This window comes from Merops nubicus, unplaced genomic scaffold (genome assembly GCF_000691845.1).
Source record: "Merops nubicus isolate BGI_N331 unplaced genomic scaffold, ASM69184v1 scaffold9157, whole genome shotgun sequence".
In the NCBI taxonomy this organism is placed as follows: Eukaryota; Metazoa; Chordata; class Aves; order Coraciiformes; family Meropidae; genus Merops; species Merops nubicus.
This window is the reverse complement of record NW_008618287.1, coordinates 32,349-48,315: the sequence shown is the minus strand read 5'-3', so window position 1 is coordinate 48,315 and position 15,967 is coordinate 32,349. Positions and strand designations below refer to the sequence as shown.

Genomic DNA, 15,967 nt, shown 5'->3' with positions numbered 1-15,967 from the left:
TGAAGTCTCAAAGCAGGGTAACTGCAGAGGTATTATCCTCATAGAGCATTTTATCATTTACAGATTCCATTTACCCACCACACTAATATGATGTAAGCTTTATCTGCTACAAGATCAGCTTAGCTTGTTGCTGAAAGTGTACTAAGACATGCTTTCATATAGCCAATTCCTTTGATGATCAGTTAAACTAGTTAGCCTGATGGGAGCTTTTTATTTTGATCGATCTCTACGGCTGTCATTTCTGGGCTTAGCTCCTTGCTTACCTGCTTGGGATTAGTAGTTGATCCTCTCCTAAGGGCAAAGCGATCTGAAACTTTTCCAGAAGCTTAAAGTACTGTGACATGTAGATCTTAGGAAACTTGCTCTTCTTTAAAAGGAATTTTTCCACATCTGAACGCTTTACAATTCCCTTAGGATATTTAGAAAAGCCTTCCACTTTCACTGTCAGAATCTTTCAAAAAATGTAAAACAGTTTTAGGTGCACAGTTATCAATAGATTGTATTTTCCTGACAAACTTTTTTCCCTGAAATATTTGGTAACCTATTATTTTGGGGGAAAAAATGGACGCCATTTCTCAGTGAAACCAAACATTTCTATAATGCTAGCCAGCAAGAAGAGAACAGTGAAAAAAAAATTAATGTCTCCAAGCCATTTGTTTGCTATCATTGTTCAGTAGTTTTCACTCTGTGTTGTGATCTTCTAGGTCATTTCTCACTCTTAATCCCATCAGCTTTAAAGGCTCACACTTACATTTTTGCCATCCCATTTCCTGCTCTGAATGAAAGGTAAACTTTCAGAGGATAGGAAATCTGAATATATATATATATATATAAATTTGAGATTGTTTCTAGACAAATATTTCAATGATGGTCCCATATAAGCAGTTGGCCTCAGTCTGCTACCCTCCCATCACAACATGTGAATCCATATCACTCACATCCCTCTGCCATCAGTACTAAGCGTACAATGACCCTTCTTTCCCCATTCTTACTACTTTAATCCAAAGTTCCAGCTTTCATCTCAGCCTCTCAGAACACACTGCAGGATTACTTCTCATCTGTGGTGTTTTTTTTTTTTTTTCTGTTCTATATGTATTCTTGTGTCTGGTGCAGTTTAATTGATATTGGACATTACAGCATAAGAACACAGAACCACTGAAACAGACAGTTGTCTAGAAAGCAAATAGAAAGAGCCAGGTAAGTCAATATGGGCCCTGAGAAAATTCTAGATCATGAAACAGTGAAGAAATGGTGAAGCAGAATCACTGGTAAGTTAGAGTGGCTTCAGACAGGGAAAAAAAAAGTTTCATGAATGCAGATAGAAAGGGTAACAAGAGTCTAACCTGTGCCATGATTTTACATAGCCACTTAGGATCTACAAAATACAGATCTCTTAGCTGTAGTGCTGGGTCTTGAAAATGAAGGAGTACACCTGCACAAAGAACACTGTAGTTAGCAATGCATTTTCAAGCTCCATATTAAGTAAAGTAAACACCCCACTCTGGACTGTTTTACTTATGTGACTTAAGTAATTTGAATAATAAATACAGCTACTGAATTTATTTCAATGTCTCGAGAGTAGAATGCAATCATGGTTTTTTCAGTTTTACCTTCACTTGCAGGTGTTTTGTTAGATTTGTAATCTGACTTGGTTTTTTGCCAAGCAGCTATGCTCTGTGTGGTTTATTATTTAATCTTAGGAAGTCTGCATGGCGCTGAGACAAGCTGTTACATACATTCCTCAGTTGCTATTCTGTTCAGGCTTTTACAGCAACTGCATCTTTCTTCAGAAGCTGTGCTGTCTAAACAGCAGGTATGATTTCTTCAAGAAGGGGTAAGAGATATAAATTGTTATGGTGCTGATCCTTTAGATCATGGAGTTCTTTTATGACATAACAATCTGGATTATCAAACAAATGTTACCCAATCTTAAGCATTTCAGCTCAACACTTTGCAGCAGCCTTGTGTGAGATTTAAAAATGCTGCAGATTTGCCACAAAGTGTTAAAAAACAGACATTGCACAGAATATTTTACCTGATTCATTCAGAAAGTGAATTGCATGAGGAAGTTCATTTTCATCCAGATGTAACTGGCTTTCTTGTACCAGTTCCAGTAAGCGTTTCTGATCAATCACAGGAAATTCAGTTGGGACATTTTTACGTTCCAGCAAAATTCTCTTCTCCAGCTCCAAGTAGCTGTCAGGAATTAGCTGACCAACCACTGGCTGATCTCTGATCTGTATAATTAGGAATAATAACCTTAAATGTATTAATTTATTCATGTGAAATTCAGACAATAAAACTAAGATGTATGGTGGACACATCCGCCCAATAGTAGCAGCAAGGAACAAGAACACTCATTTGTTGACTAACATGGCTTCTGAAAGGTAGATGTAACTAATTCTTCTTTCAAAATTATAATATGAAGGTCTTTCTATAAATGAATAAACAAAGAAGAAAATAATTCCTTATTACATGTACATAACAATAAAAATAATGTCTTCTGAGACATCATTTCAAAGAGAAGCTTTGATTTGCAGTGAAAGGAAGATATTCACTGTATGAACAGTTGATGTCAAACATCTTAGTTAGAGACATTTGGGGGAAACAGTTGGGTGCTTTTTCCCTGTTTCCTGAGCCTGAGTTCCTTTCTGCAGACATCCTTTGACATTTAGTATTAGCTAGCACCCAACCAGGCTCCTCATTCTCCATGGCTGCTGAGCTAGTAATTTTTTTGAGGAGATGGTAAATAATTTTCCCAGCATTCCCAAATTGAATTCTCAGTTTGTAACCTTCTCAAAGAAGTTAAACACAAACACACTGTGGCATTTTTATGTGTCAAACATGTAACGAGTACCTTGTGAAAATGGAATTAGTACCTTGTGTAATTTCAAGGACTCAGAGCACTTGATGACAGTGTTGAATACTCACCTCACTATGTCTGACTTCTAAGCTGGTGCCTTGTAACACTCCTTTGACAAAGTAGTTTCCCTAAATAAGGAGGATATCTCCTTTCCTTCAATCTACCTTACATTTGTGTAGAAGTTTCAACATCACCTTAAGTCACAGTCGCAAGAAGTGCGGATGTTACAGGAACAATTTTTAGGTATTTAAGTGTGAAATGTTTTCAAAAAGCAGAACTTTTGAGTGCTGAAGAAGTATGGTGAGATATAAGGCTACATACACCTTTACAAACACTAGCTCTTATTCATGCCTACTGGATGTGGGAGAAGTGGAATTAATCTACTCCACCTGAACAGGCCACCTCATTGCCACTTAGCACTGGTTAGCTATTCCTTGAACTGTGGAATGGAGCAGACAGATCATGGATGTGGCTAAAGACAGTAGCTCCTGAGAAACAAGAGGTGTGAGCACTCTTTCTCTCCTTTGTAACACCACCAGTGTGAGGCTTGCCATAAACACAGCATTTGCTCTACAAAATCTTCTGAGCAGTACTTAGAAGAAATTTGTGCTCTGCTATGATTTATGAAGTTCTGCCTTGACTTCAGTAGCATAGTGCATCACCTTTTCTCTTTAACATGTTATGACACTATACATATTTGATACTGTATAACTGAGAAAATAAAAAAGTACATTCTTTTTGCTACAGGTTGGATCCTGTCCTTCTACAAGCTCCATGCCTGGGCTAGCCTCCTCATGCAGGTGATTCACACTTAGAGCTTCATGCTGTGGCTACAGAGAGCCCGCTGTGGAGATAGCAGGGAATGAGTGGTAGGGATGACTTTGGAGACAACAGAACTACAAGTGCAGATTCTACAATTTAGGAGGATCATTCAGGTCAAGGGGCCTTCTGCTTTAATTCACTTTCCTCTTTCTAGGAATAGTTTCACACTATGTAAACTGAAATCAGTAAATGGAGAATTAGTTGATTTTCAGAAATCACAAAATCTTATTTCCTGATCCTTGTAATATTACAATACTCAATGTTGCAATTACATGTTGCCATCCCACAAAAATGTTTTTGATCAGATTTCTTTGTAAGAAAAAGATGGCCTATTTTTTAATTAAATATTTTATTTATAGTCCTACTGCTTGAAAATATAACTTAGCTAAGATTTTTACCAAATTTTTTTTTTTTTGGTAGAAAATGAAAACAGGTGTGATGATTTTCCTTCATTATTTTGCTGTGTGTAAGATTTTACAGAAGACAAGATGAGCTTGCTATCACACTAAAAATGTGTCTAATTATGTGTTAATTAATGTTTAAAAATGTATATACTTAACTAAAAAAGAGATGTTTTCAATATTGCCAACAGGATGTAGCATACCTTGAAGTGAAGACTCTCCTTTATTATGATTTTCCGAAGCCTGATAATGGAATTGGATTCTTCTGTAGCATTCACAAAGTGATAGTCCTGGATTGCTGGGAAGCCTCGCTTATTCAGTAGCTCTCTAGTAATTTTACTCATGCAGGCCTTACGTTGCATCTCATCAGAAACATCTAAATGGGTGCCAACAAGTATGACGGGGGATGTTGAAGCTCGAGCCTGTTAGTAAGATCCAAACAGCTGATGAGCTCTGTAGTGGATGTTGATGTTATTGCTTTATGTCCAGTAAAATGTGAGCAATTTAATCAAAACTATCAATACTATGTAAAAGCCAAATTATTTTTCCCTCTTTTAATATATATTTTTTAAATAAGTTTGAAATCTGAAATACTATTTCATGTCTTTATTCAGAGCAAGCTTAAACTTCAGTCCCATGTAATAGCCTTGACTAGATAAGGCAGTAAAAATGCATTAGCCTATAAAAACAAAATATATTTTTTAACATACAGAGAGCAGTCTACTTCAAAACAGAAATATTAAAAAGTTAGCTTTTTTTCTATAAAGGAAGCACTGTAGAACTGGATTTCATACTTTTCAGATGAATGACATGGTCACTAAAATACTGTTGTTGCTCTTCATTAAGAAGTGTATTTTTCACTAAAAACGCCCAACAAAATGGAAATGCAAAGAGTACTCTGCTAGTTTTCATCAGAACGGTGCAGGAAGTACACCAGGGAGTACTGCACAGCAAAGGAGAACACATCAGAAATAGCCTTCATCAACACTAAATGGACTGTAACCCTCTGTCCTGTATCAGGGTGAAGAGAGTCGAAAAGATAAGTTTAACAAACAGGATCGGTATACAAAATCCTTATGGAATTGCATCGCCCAGCCATGGCTAACCAGCACACAAAAGATCAGTTATGTTCACTCAGCATGGGGCAATTCCATCAAATGAAAACAGAACACTTAGAGCAAAAGAAAAATACATAGTCCAATACAGATAGACTCATTTTCCTACCATAGCCCTGGAATCATTCCTATTAACAACAGGATGCTACGCATGGACTTAACAGCATGATTTCCAAACTGCTTCTAGTCAGTTTTAAATTAGTCAAATTCTGGTTTCCTCAGCATTTATAGTGGCATAAAAGAAAAGGCAGGTGTAACTTGTCATCCCTTTAACACTAACCCTTTTTTATTTTTATCAGTCAATTCAAAATATTCCTAGAACATACACACTATTCTTTAGCACATCACTGTACCATTTTAAGTAGAAAATAGTGCTGAGCATGTCTTTGCATGTCTACAAATATTGCCATATTAAACCTATGATACACTGCAGTTCTTGTTGATCTGACCACTTTGATTTGCTGAAGACCTCCTTTCATCTTCCCCTATCTAAAAATATATGTGTTTACCAATATTTTGCTGTTCACAGACAGCTCTCTGGAAAGTGAAATTCCATTCTGTACGTATCTGTGGTTTACCTTGATGTTAAAAAGCCATGGCTTCATAGCATCCACCTCTGCTTGTCCTTTGCTGAGATCATAAACAGCAAGATATAAAGCTCTTTGGGTCATAAAATGAGGGTGGGTACTGTAGAACTCTTCTTGTCCTAATGATAAAAAATTTCCACTGTTTAGTACTTGAACAGCTTTACATCACAAAATGGCAACAAAAAGCTTATTCTCAGATTACTAATTCACAAATTAAAATAATGTTTACAGAAAATTATCTAAATTGACAGGAAACCTGTAATAAACTATGAGTTTTAGGTAGGTATTCTGTGGTAGCGCATTGACTGAAGTGTAGTGTTGAAATATACCAGCTAGTTTCAAGCCCTTAAGTTGAAGATTTAACAACTGGATAAACATGGTTGGTGCAAAGACAACTTGAAAGGTCATAGTTCTTTTAAAACTCCAATACTGAATTTCTCCTTCACTCCTTCCTTCTTCCATTCCTTCGTCAGCAACTATCCTTTCAGTAAATTCAAAATAAAACTCCCAAGTTCACATGATTAAGCACTTAAAATCACAACTGAAGCTGGACATTCAGCTTGAACCTGCTTTTCTGTGCTTGTCCACTGTGACTGTCTTTAAATGACCATGGACCAGTGTTTAAAAATAACATTTCTATAACATAAAATAACCCTCAATTTTAGAAGTGCTTCTGGAGTCCAATGAACGTCAAAAGTTTTCCAAAATCCAAAAATTCAAAGACTCCTCCTAAGAACTTTGTTTTCTTTGACCTTACCAGTGACACTGTAGAGCCTAGAGAGACCCAGACTATAAAAGGGAAAACCAGAGCTGAGTGGAAGATGATTTTTCTAGTCATTAGAGGTGGTTTCTTGCTGTTATGAATGACAGCTCCAAAGTGCTGTGGTTTAAAAAAGTGGTCAGAATACATGGTCATGAGAAATTCCTGAGGCTTTATATTAAATTTGAGGGATCAGCCACCAATTTACAGCATTCACTAATTTATAAGTGGTTCCTTGTCTTTTGGTGGAAGCTTGCATGATTCTACTGTTTACAATTCAAAATTTCACAGGCTGACTCTAAGTAATGGATTAATGTGTTAGAAAAGACAATAGTAAAGGACAATATGCTCTTGAAATACCTCCAAAATCCCACACATTTAATATAAGTTCTTTCTTCATTTTGCCTTTGCCTTGAATGATCCAGTCTTTCACATCAATGCCTACTGTAGCTTTTGGAGAGCCCAGTTCTGTCCGTTTGCATTTCATTAGTTGCTGTAGCAGGGTGGTTTTCCCACTGCCAGTGTTCCCAACAATCATGAGCTTCATTCTATTATAAGGTACAGCTTTCTTCAGTCGTTGTTGAAGAAATCTGGTGTAAAAATTTTGAAGAAATCACTGAAGTGTGTAATGAAGAAAAATACCAACAGAACTCAAGATGAAGGAAAAATCTATACCCATACAATTTTCTTCTAATTTTCAGTATCTATATGATGTTACTGGGGTTTTAACAGTCTACTCCAATTCCTGATTTGAAAGTTAAAGGTTAATTCAGAACATGTCTCTTTTTGTTTTGTAGTTACTCAAAAATGTGCTTTGTGCAATGCACCAGGGAACACAAGAAACATATTAGAAATAATTGGTAAGAAGCATTTATTGCATGGTTTATAGAAGCACCAAATTTAACACGTAATACTACTATAGATAGTCTAAATCACTATAATCTAAGTATGGGTGTTGGTATGATACGATACCTTTCATAAAGCAGCATGCACACAACAAACCAGCATGTCTTTTCAAAAGCATATGTTGTTTTCTTAAAGCTTACTGCATATCCCATGAAAGCAAAACAAGAATACTGAAGAAAAACAGGGCAACAAACCTGATAATGTCTCTGGCTTTGCATCCCACATGTTTGAAGTCTAAATTAAGATGGAGTCCTTCCACAGGAAGATCCCAGATTTTGGAAAGTCTTCCCATTTCATCTGGAAAGAATCTCAAGTCGGGATTATGACTTACATCTAGAGAAGTCAAGTTCTCTAGGAAGCCAATCTGAGGAGGAATCTAAATAAAAGAACATTTAAAGGGCTTTTCAGTGTTAAAAAAAAATTGTATGAGCATGAATATATTACATATTTTTAAAACCTAGGTATTATTTTTACTGCTGTAGTTTAACCTTTTTTAATAAACAGGCCTAATATCCCACACTAATAGATAAAGGACCTCATAATGAATTCACTATACAAACTGATTATATGACACAGTCCAGACACAAAAGCTGAATAGAACATAGTGATAGAACGACTACTTGCACTTACATACCATATTATTAATAGAATTAACAGTGATAAGAGAGGTGACATGAAAATCAAATGAACATTGAAACACTGAAAAACTGCATTCAACTGAAAAGGGATTTCATTTTCTTTAGGTAGAATCTTACACTTTACCTCCTTTAACTTGTTGTGGGACAGGTGTAGCTTTTCTAGCCTAGACCATGCACATGCCTTTTCACTCAAGTCCAAGACATCTATTTGATTATGATTAAATAACAGCTCCCTTAAGTTTAATGATTTCCAGTGCATTGGTCCAGGCAGGCTTATAATCTTGTTTTGGCTTAAATCTACTGATCGCAAACTAAAAACATGAAAATAAAAAAAAAAGAGAGAAGTTAACAAATTAAAAAAAGGAAATGGAGATTAACTGAAACTACATTAATTTTTAATAAATAAACAAATGGATTAGATGTCAGAACAGCTAGTTTTCTGACAGGAATGTAAACAGATGAAGGTAGAGAATTACTACTACGAGCAAAAGTAATTAAGATGACATTATAAGAAAGTCTTCACTACTTCAGAAAAAAATATAAGAAAATACATATGATTGACTCACAATAATAATCTCTCAATCTATTTTTCTGTGAATGAAATTGCCTGGTCATGAAAATAAGCACCCCCACTGTACTGCGTGGATATGTTAAAGACAGTAAATCAAAGAATAACTTTGAAGAAGTGTTCCTATTGTGATAATAGGGCACTTCTTTCTGCTATTTCCAGACATGCATGGCTTTGTTCAGATTAGTAGAAGACACAGATAAATACGGCTTACAATTGCAGTCTAACATAATACTAACATATATTTTCATGTGCTTTTTTTATAAATTTCAAATTTAAAAAAAAAGCATATGGGGAACTTGCTGGTACTAACAACTTTCTAGAACCCAAGATTCCATGTACAAACTGTGGAGCCTCGCTAGGTGATCTGAACTATTCTCTTTCTTGTTCCTAACTTAGGAGACTAGCATCAGATGGCATGGATATCTCACTCTCTTACCAGAATGTTTCTGTGAATATTTGTGTGCGCATAAATGATATAGTTTAGCTACACATGTATTTAAGAACTACATAAAAAAGAACATTTCATTTCTGTAAGTCATCTTCTGGACAAATAAGTTGTTTATGTTCCTGTGCAACATGAAGCATGCAAAAAATCCATGCAACTCCTTATTGATTCGTCTGGGCTGGGAGGTGTAGAAGTGGAAAACTGTGCCTTTTTCAATACATCCACTAAATCTGCTGCTTTGAATATAAATGTTAGCATGCTGAAACAGTGTAATACCATGTTAACAATGATATGTTCTATGTAAATTTGATTGATGTAAGTTTACAAATCTGGATCTCTCCTTCCCATGATGCCATCAGCACTCACATCTACCCACATCTATCAGATAACTGATCTGATCATCCCTTCCAAGCAATCCTTCCATAATCTGATTCCAGTGACCTGTTAAGGTCAGTAACTTCTATAAAAAAAAGCAGAAGTCTGATTTTCACACGAGTAATGCTTTGAAGGTATAGCAAAATAAATGTCACATGCATCTTTATCACAATTCCATCTAGAGGAAGTGTCACTCTTTAAGAGTAAATATCTTGTGATATTTAGGAAGTGAAAAACTAATCTCAGTAGCCTTGTGCTAAAGTTCACACAAGACTGCACAAGTTTGCACTGCAAGAACTTCTTGAGAAGGAAAAATTGCTGGTATACTTTACTGTTAATGTCAAGAAAATAATAAATTCCTTCTGGTCTTCTCAGCACGAACAGTCAGCCTCAGCGGGCAAGCAATATATTTTCAGTAGTAATTATTTGAATCTGAGGAAAACAATTTCTCAGCATAAAGGAGAAAATGTGACTGATTTGTCTTCAGTTAAAAGCTACTAAATTTTGGATTACATCTGTTAGGATTTCCTGAAAATCAGTAAAACATGCAGAATTTTCTGCTTAACAAAGGTCCTGACATCAGACTTTCTTCATCAAGAACTTGACATCAAGTTCAATAAAAAAAAAACCAAAACAAAAAAAAACAAAAACAAAAACAAAACAAACAAAAAAAAAAAAAAACCAAAACCAAACTTACTGTGGTAGAAGAAGAATTGCTTCTGGCACATTAATGAAACAATTCTGGGACAATTTTAAGCTTGTTATGCTGGATGACAAGTCAGGTATTATTTCTAGAGAAGAAAAAGAGGTTAATCCTATTACTTCTCAGAACTGTTTAAATTATTTTTAAGACTAGAACATTCTAAAATCAAAGCCAGACTAAAAGATCAGTCTGTCATCTTCTATACACAAGTCTTTGTACAAGCTATCAAAGGCAGAATCAGATTTATCTTTTTTTTACAGTTTATTTAAAACTATACTCTCAAAATGAAACAAGTTTAGAATGGAGTTAATATATTGGCTTTTACCACATTACATACTATTATACTTTATCTCATATTAGCGTTAAACATTGCAATAATCTTACTTACACTTTACTGTATTGCCAGTATACATAACCTTCCCATAATTCACCCAGTGAGTGGTGGGTCTTATGTGCATAAAAATGACTCTAACGGCTTGGTTGTGTTTCATTTAGGTGGCAAAGATACCTTCTGAATTAGTGTGACAATAATTTCAAAATGGAAGATCTTATGCCTTGAAAACAGAAATTCTGACAGTATCTTATGAAATAATGCAGTACCATTAAAATGTCATTTATGTAATTTGTATTTTTCATAGGTAAATTAATTCTGGCATGTTTGCATCAAATACACTAAGCCACTGAAACACACTCTGGACTCAATTCAATTGCTTAAACAATAGGCTCTAGTGGAGGTGTTCTGCCCGCTGGTACCTGAGCTATCTGCACATGGTTTGGAGATACCACAGCAGCTGTGGAAGACCTGGTTTTTCTGGATCAGAAGCTGTAAGGCAGGTGCAATACTTTAGGGAATCTCAAATGACACCTGTGTTCAGGCAAGTGAATCAAACACCCTGTCTTATTCAGAAGGCAATGCTGGATATAGTGTGGCAATACTAAGAATCCTACAATCATTTAGGTTGAAAAAGACCTTAAAGATCATTAAGTCCAACCGTAAACCTAACACTACTTAAGTCCACCACTAAACCACATCCCTAAGTGCCACATCTGCCCATCTTTTAAATACCTCCAGGGATGGTGACTCAATCACTTCCCTGAAGAGCCTGTTCCAATGCTTGACAATACTTCAAGTGAAGAAATTTTTCCTGACATCCAAACTAAACCTCCCCCAGTGCAACTTGAGGCCATTTCCTCTCATCCCATCAATTGTTTCTTGGGAAAAAGACTTACACCTCACTACAACCTCCTTTCAGATAATTGTAGAGGGCAAGAAGCACTCCCCTGAGTTTCCTTTTCTTCAGGCTAAACAACCCCAGTTCCCTCAGATGTACTTCATAAGACTTGTGCTCTAGATCCTTTACCAGCTTCATTGTCTGCCTTTGGACACACTCAAGCACCTCAGCCCTACCAGTGTCAAATACAGTGGGACAATCTCTTCCTTCGTTCTGTGGACCACATGATTTCTGGGTCAAACCAGGATCCTTGTATAAGCTGTATTTCAGTACAGTATTACACCTGTATTAGTATTAGATATGTAATCTAACTTTGAACGACCTCCTCTGCCTTGAAGCTTCCCCAACAGTATGTACCATCTCAAGTCCACTCAAGCATCTTATAGCATCCACTACAAATGTAAAAAACAGAAGAGTTACACTGAGTCTGATCAAATGTCTGTCAAGCCCCATGGGAAGCATACACACTGTTGCCAACCATGGCCAAAAGCAGATGCTTAGGGAACTGTAAATTCAAGGACAAGCATCTGTGGTATTTTCCATTTCTGTTCTCCCCAGATGTCAAATGCTGGTGGCTGAGGAATTCTGTGACTTGGAATGGTTTCTAGAAGGTGGATCCTATTTTCACAGATACTTACCAAGAGCATTCATCCTGGCATTGAACTGCTCCAGTTTCGTACAGCCCATGAAGACATTCTCAGCAAGGGATGAAATATTGTTCTTACTAATGTTTAGAATTTTGAGTTCTTTCAAGCATATGGGTGAATTTATGCATGAAATGTGGTTTCTGTGATAACAAGAAAGGAAAAAAAAATCAATTTTTTATTAATTCATTTATTTTAAAAATTCATTTAGTTATTATTATTAGATAAGAAGTGAAAGTAAACAGTATTGATCTGACAATGCTACCTTACACTGGTAAACCAAAAAAAAGACTTTCATCTACATAGAGACTGACCAGTTAACACACACACACTGGTACATGTGGCAACATGGAATAACATGACCAATATTAAGATTGCTTTAATTAATTTGGAGAGCAAATGTCAGAATCTGCTACCAGGTGTCACTTCCTGATAACATACTTCAACTCATCCCACATAAAAATGACTGTTGCATTTCTGAGTAGTTCTGTTTACTAAAGATATGTGTTAGCAGGAGGATTATAATCACAGAATTACTATAAATCTAAAAAAAAAAGCATGGAATACCATGCAGGGGATACAATTCAGGATGAGTATATTATGTTACAAACAATGTATTCTGTGAAGAACACCAGAGCGAGACAAAGATCCTGAAAATAAAGAGAGAAAAGAACCAGGTAGCACTATTTTGTAAGGGTAATATTGTGAATAAATTTCAAAATGAAGCTAAGGAAGAAGCTCAACAGGATTTTGAATTTAAAATATTGCTTTTGCAGATTTGATTCATGTATTTAATATTGCTTGTATTAGTTATATATGTTGCTATATTTATTCTGTGTGAACTTCTGTGTAAAAAATATCACCACCTTATTTAAAATAAATTATGGGAGATGAATGAGACAGTATCTGCAGTTTACAGAGTTATCAATAATAACATTCCTAAGAATTTCATACAGGTATGAATTAACTCACTAACAAATATGATAAAAAGTGGTGGTAAACAAAAAACGATGTATTTTTTTCTGGTTTTGCTCTTGAAAATATATCCATATCAATAAATGCACTTCCACAAATTCTACTTCCAAGAAACCTTTGGTGAATATGAAATACAGTGGAAATGGTATTCTGTATACAGAAAACTTGGTTGAATATGTTATACAACAGAGACAGTCCTATGGACAAATGGTATGGCAGCAGAAAAACGCTGAACTACATTTTTGGTATGTTACTGAAACTGCAATGTTATTAGATTCTGTGAAGGCTCACAAATATTCTCATTTGCTTTGTAAAACAACACTGAAAATTGTGGCAATTCACGTATTTGGAAGATAACACCAGTGTTTCACTGCTGATGAAACAACTCTTTCCATGCTGTAACAGTCATCATTCTGGACACAAATATATTATTGGCTGTTACATTTGTGTTGCTACAGTCCCTTAAATAATGCTACTCACCCTTCTAGCAACAGCTGTTCCAGATTTTCAGCAACATTTGTAAGAAATTCAGGAATGCACACCAGCTGATTGTACGAAAGATTAAATTGCTTTAGAGTTGGACATCTGAGATATGGATCCAAAACAAAGGAAGGTCCAATGTCGTTTCGAGATATATCAAGATTTGCAATACAATTCATTTTCAGTAAATAAGTTGGAAAAGAAGTAAATCGATTACTGTGCAAATCCAAGTAAGTCAAGCATTTCAAGTTCTGAAAGAAAAGGATAATTTGTTTTTAAGAAATTAAATGAAAACATGAATTTAATGAAAATTAATAATTTAAGAAGTAATAATTAATTTAAAAATTAAAGTCAATTAATCTAATTATTAAATTTACTTAATTAGTGAATGTAATAAAAACTAAAATATAAATAATTTGATTTTTTAATTGATATATTTAATACAATTTATTAATTCACTTATATTTTTCTCACTAGGAAAAATAGCAGAAAATAGCAATCATATCAATGTAATCCATAGTATTTATATTACAGGATAAAATACAAAGTATTCTTCAAAATTACTTAGCTCAGTTTCATAAAATTCAACAGATATGACTTAATGGTTCCATCTACATTATTATGTTACTGTACAGAACATGTCCTAAAGCAATTCTCTGTGGTAAGTGACTTAAAACAGTTCCATGAAAAGACTTTTGTTTTCTAGCTGAATATAAAGGCACTGAATGAAAACTGAGCAAATGGACTAATCATGCAAAAATATACAACCATATTCATGAGCAGTATGGTTATGGTTACGTTGTTAGACACAAACAATTCATTGTAACTAATCTCAACTTGTATTACATAAAATGATGCAGAATTACTTCACACAGATGTTCTGGAATGTTTGTAAGACCATTTTGGTGGAGCTCCAGTTTCTCAAGATGTTCCAGGTGACTAGTTAAGCAGCTATTGTGGCTGATGGCATCAATGTTCTCCAGCTCATTTGATGAAAGATCTAGTGATTTAATATATTCTTTCTCTGTGATCAATGAAGAAAGACTGTCTGATGGCCTTATATGTGGTGAAAATTTTGAGATGCCTTCTATTAAAAAAAAAATGGGGAAAAAAGAATAATTTTGTTTATCGTGTCATTAAAATTAAGATAAATCAACTCAGGCTCTAAAGACACAGAAGACAGTGTATGTTTGGATACTGGTTAAGATCCAAATCCATGAAGACTTCTATTAAGAGACAGAAATTTCTAAGTCAGTAGGGAACAGATGGACGTTTATGTACTACACAACAGAAGTAGCTTTTTAAAGCTAATAAGGGCACTCATGACATTTCATGGCTTGTTTAATTTTACATAAATTATTAGTCAAGTGCAGGGAAAAAATCCTTTACCTGCATTATTTATACTCCACTGTAGTGTTTCCAAAAATGTACCTTCCTCTTTGTAAACAAACATCTATTCTGAGCAAGATCTTTGCATGCCATGCTTGTGAAAGCATTAAGGATGAAAAATCTGTTACATATGTTACATTGTATAGCTTACTTACTGGGGGATTCATCAGAAGGCAATAATTTTCTTCTTTGTTTCATCAATGGTCCATAATCTGAGCCAGGTCCCTGGAAAATTCCAGAAGAGAACAAAACCATTTGTGGACAAATGTTAGGATCTGAAATTATCTGAATCCAGTAAATTTCTTTTTATTGTGGGTTCATTTTATCAGAACTTCTAGGAGGAACACAAAGAAACTGTACATTTCTACAAAAAACAGCAGAGATCACACCTTTACAAAACTTACTGATCTGTGCAATATAAAAGAAAAGTAGATTTAAAGTTCAGTGCAAGTAGTGCATTTTTTGGCAATCTAAAATGTCTTTCACTAGGGTGGGGTGATAGGATGGAGCAGGATATTACATAAAATTGCTTTCTCTAGGGAAGCCAGTCTCTCCAGTTTCCCTTCACAGTTATAGGAAAAAGGCAAGCTCCTTTCACAGGAACCTGACTGATTCCACTCATTTGTCCTCTCTATCTTCTTATGGAAATGGTGTCTCTTCACTGACCAGAGTCACACTCTGAAGGTTAGTTTCACTAAGGAGTAGTTAAGTCTTTCTGAATAGGCTCACAGTTTCTGTGTCTGCGTTTGAACATCAGACTGGAAATCTGAGCAAATCACAAAAACATATACCTTTTATTGATCATAAATTTTTGCTGAAACAATCTCTCAGCTGCACAATGATCTGAAGCAGTAATTTCACAGTAATAGAAGGAAATATTAAATAGCAACGGTGAGATGAGATATATATATATATATATGATTACATGACCTTTCCTAACTATTGATTATTAACAATTTCGCTGTAGACAACACAGATGGACTTATAAAAAGCCTGCAATGAATAAGGCTCTGACTTACCACAGAGTAGGAATGTCGTGGCAAAGTAGGAGAATCTCTCTG

At 35.1% G+C, this 15,967-nt stretch overlaps 1 protein-coding gene across 1 annotated transcript in view; it reads right to left on the bottom strand.

The window, feature by feature from the left end:
* LRRK2 (leucine-rich repeat kinase 2) overlaps positions 1-15,967 on the bottom strand; it is a gene marked incomplete at its 5' end in the record, with an annotated part of 63,232 nt that overhangs the window by 18,606 nt on the left and 28,659 nt on the right. Inside the window, 14 exon segments of the mRNA XM_008943387.1 lie at positions 264-451; positions 1,344-1,432; positions 2,036-2,237; positions 4,290-4,508; positions 5,780-5,907; positions 6,909-7,138; positions 7,649-7,830; positions 8,217-8,403; positions 10,181-10,274; positions 12,057-12,205; positions 13,518-13,768; positions 14,384-14,604; positions 15,062-15,131; positions 15,926-15,967. The exon segment at positions 15,926-15,967 is cut by the window's right edge and continues 30 nt beyond it. Of these exon segments, the coding sequence (XP_008941635.1) occupies positions 264-451; positions 1,344-1,432; positions 2,036-2,237; positions 4,290-4,508; positions 5,780-5,907; positions 6,909-7,138; positions 7,649-7,830; positions 8,217-8,403; positions 10,181-10,274; positions 12,057-12,205; positions 13,518-13,768; positions 14,384-14,604; positions 15,062-15,131; positions 15,926-15,967 (2,252 nt within the window).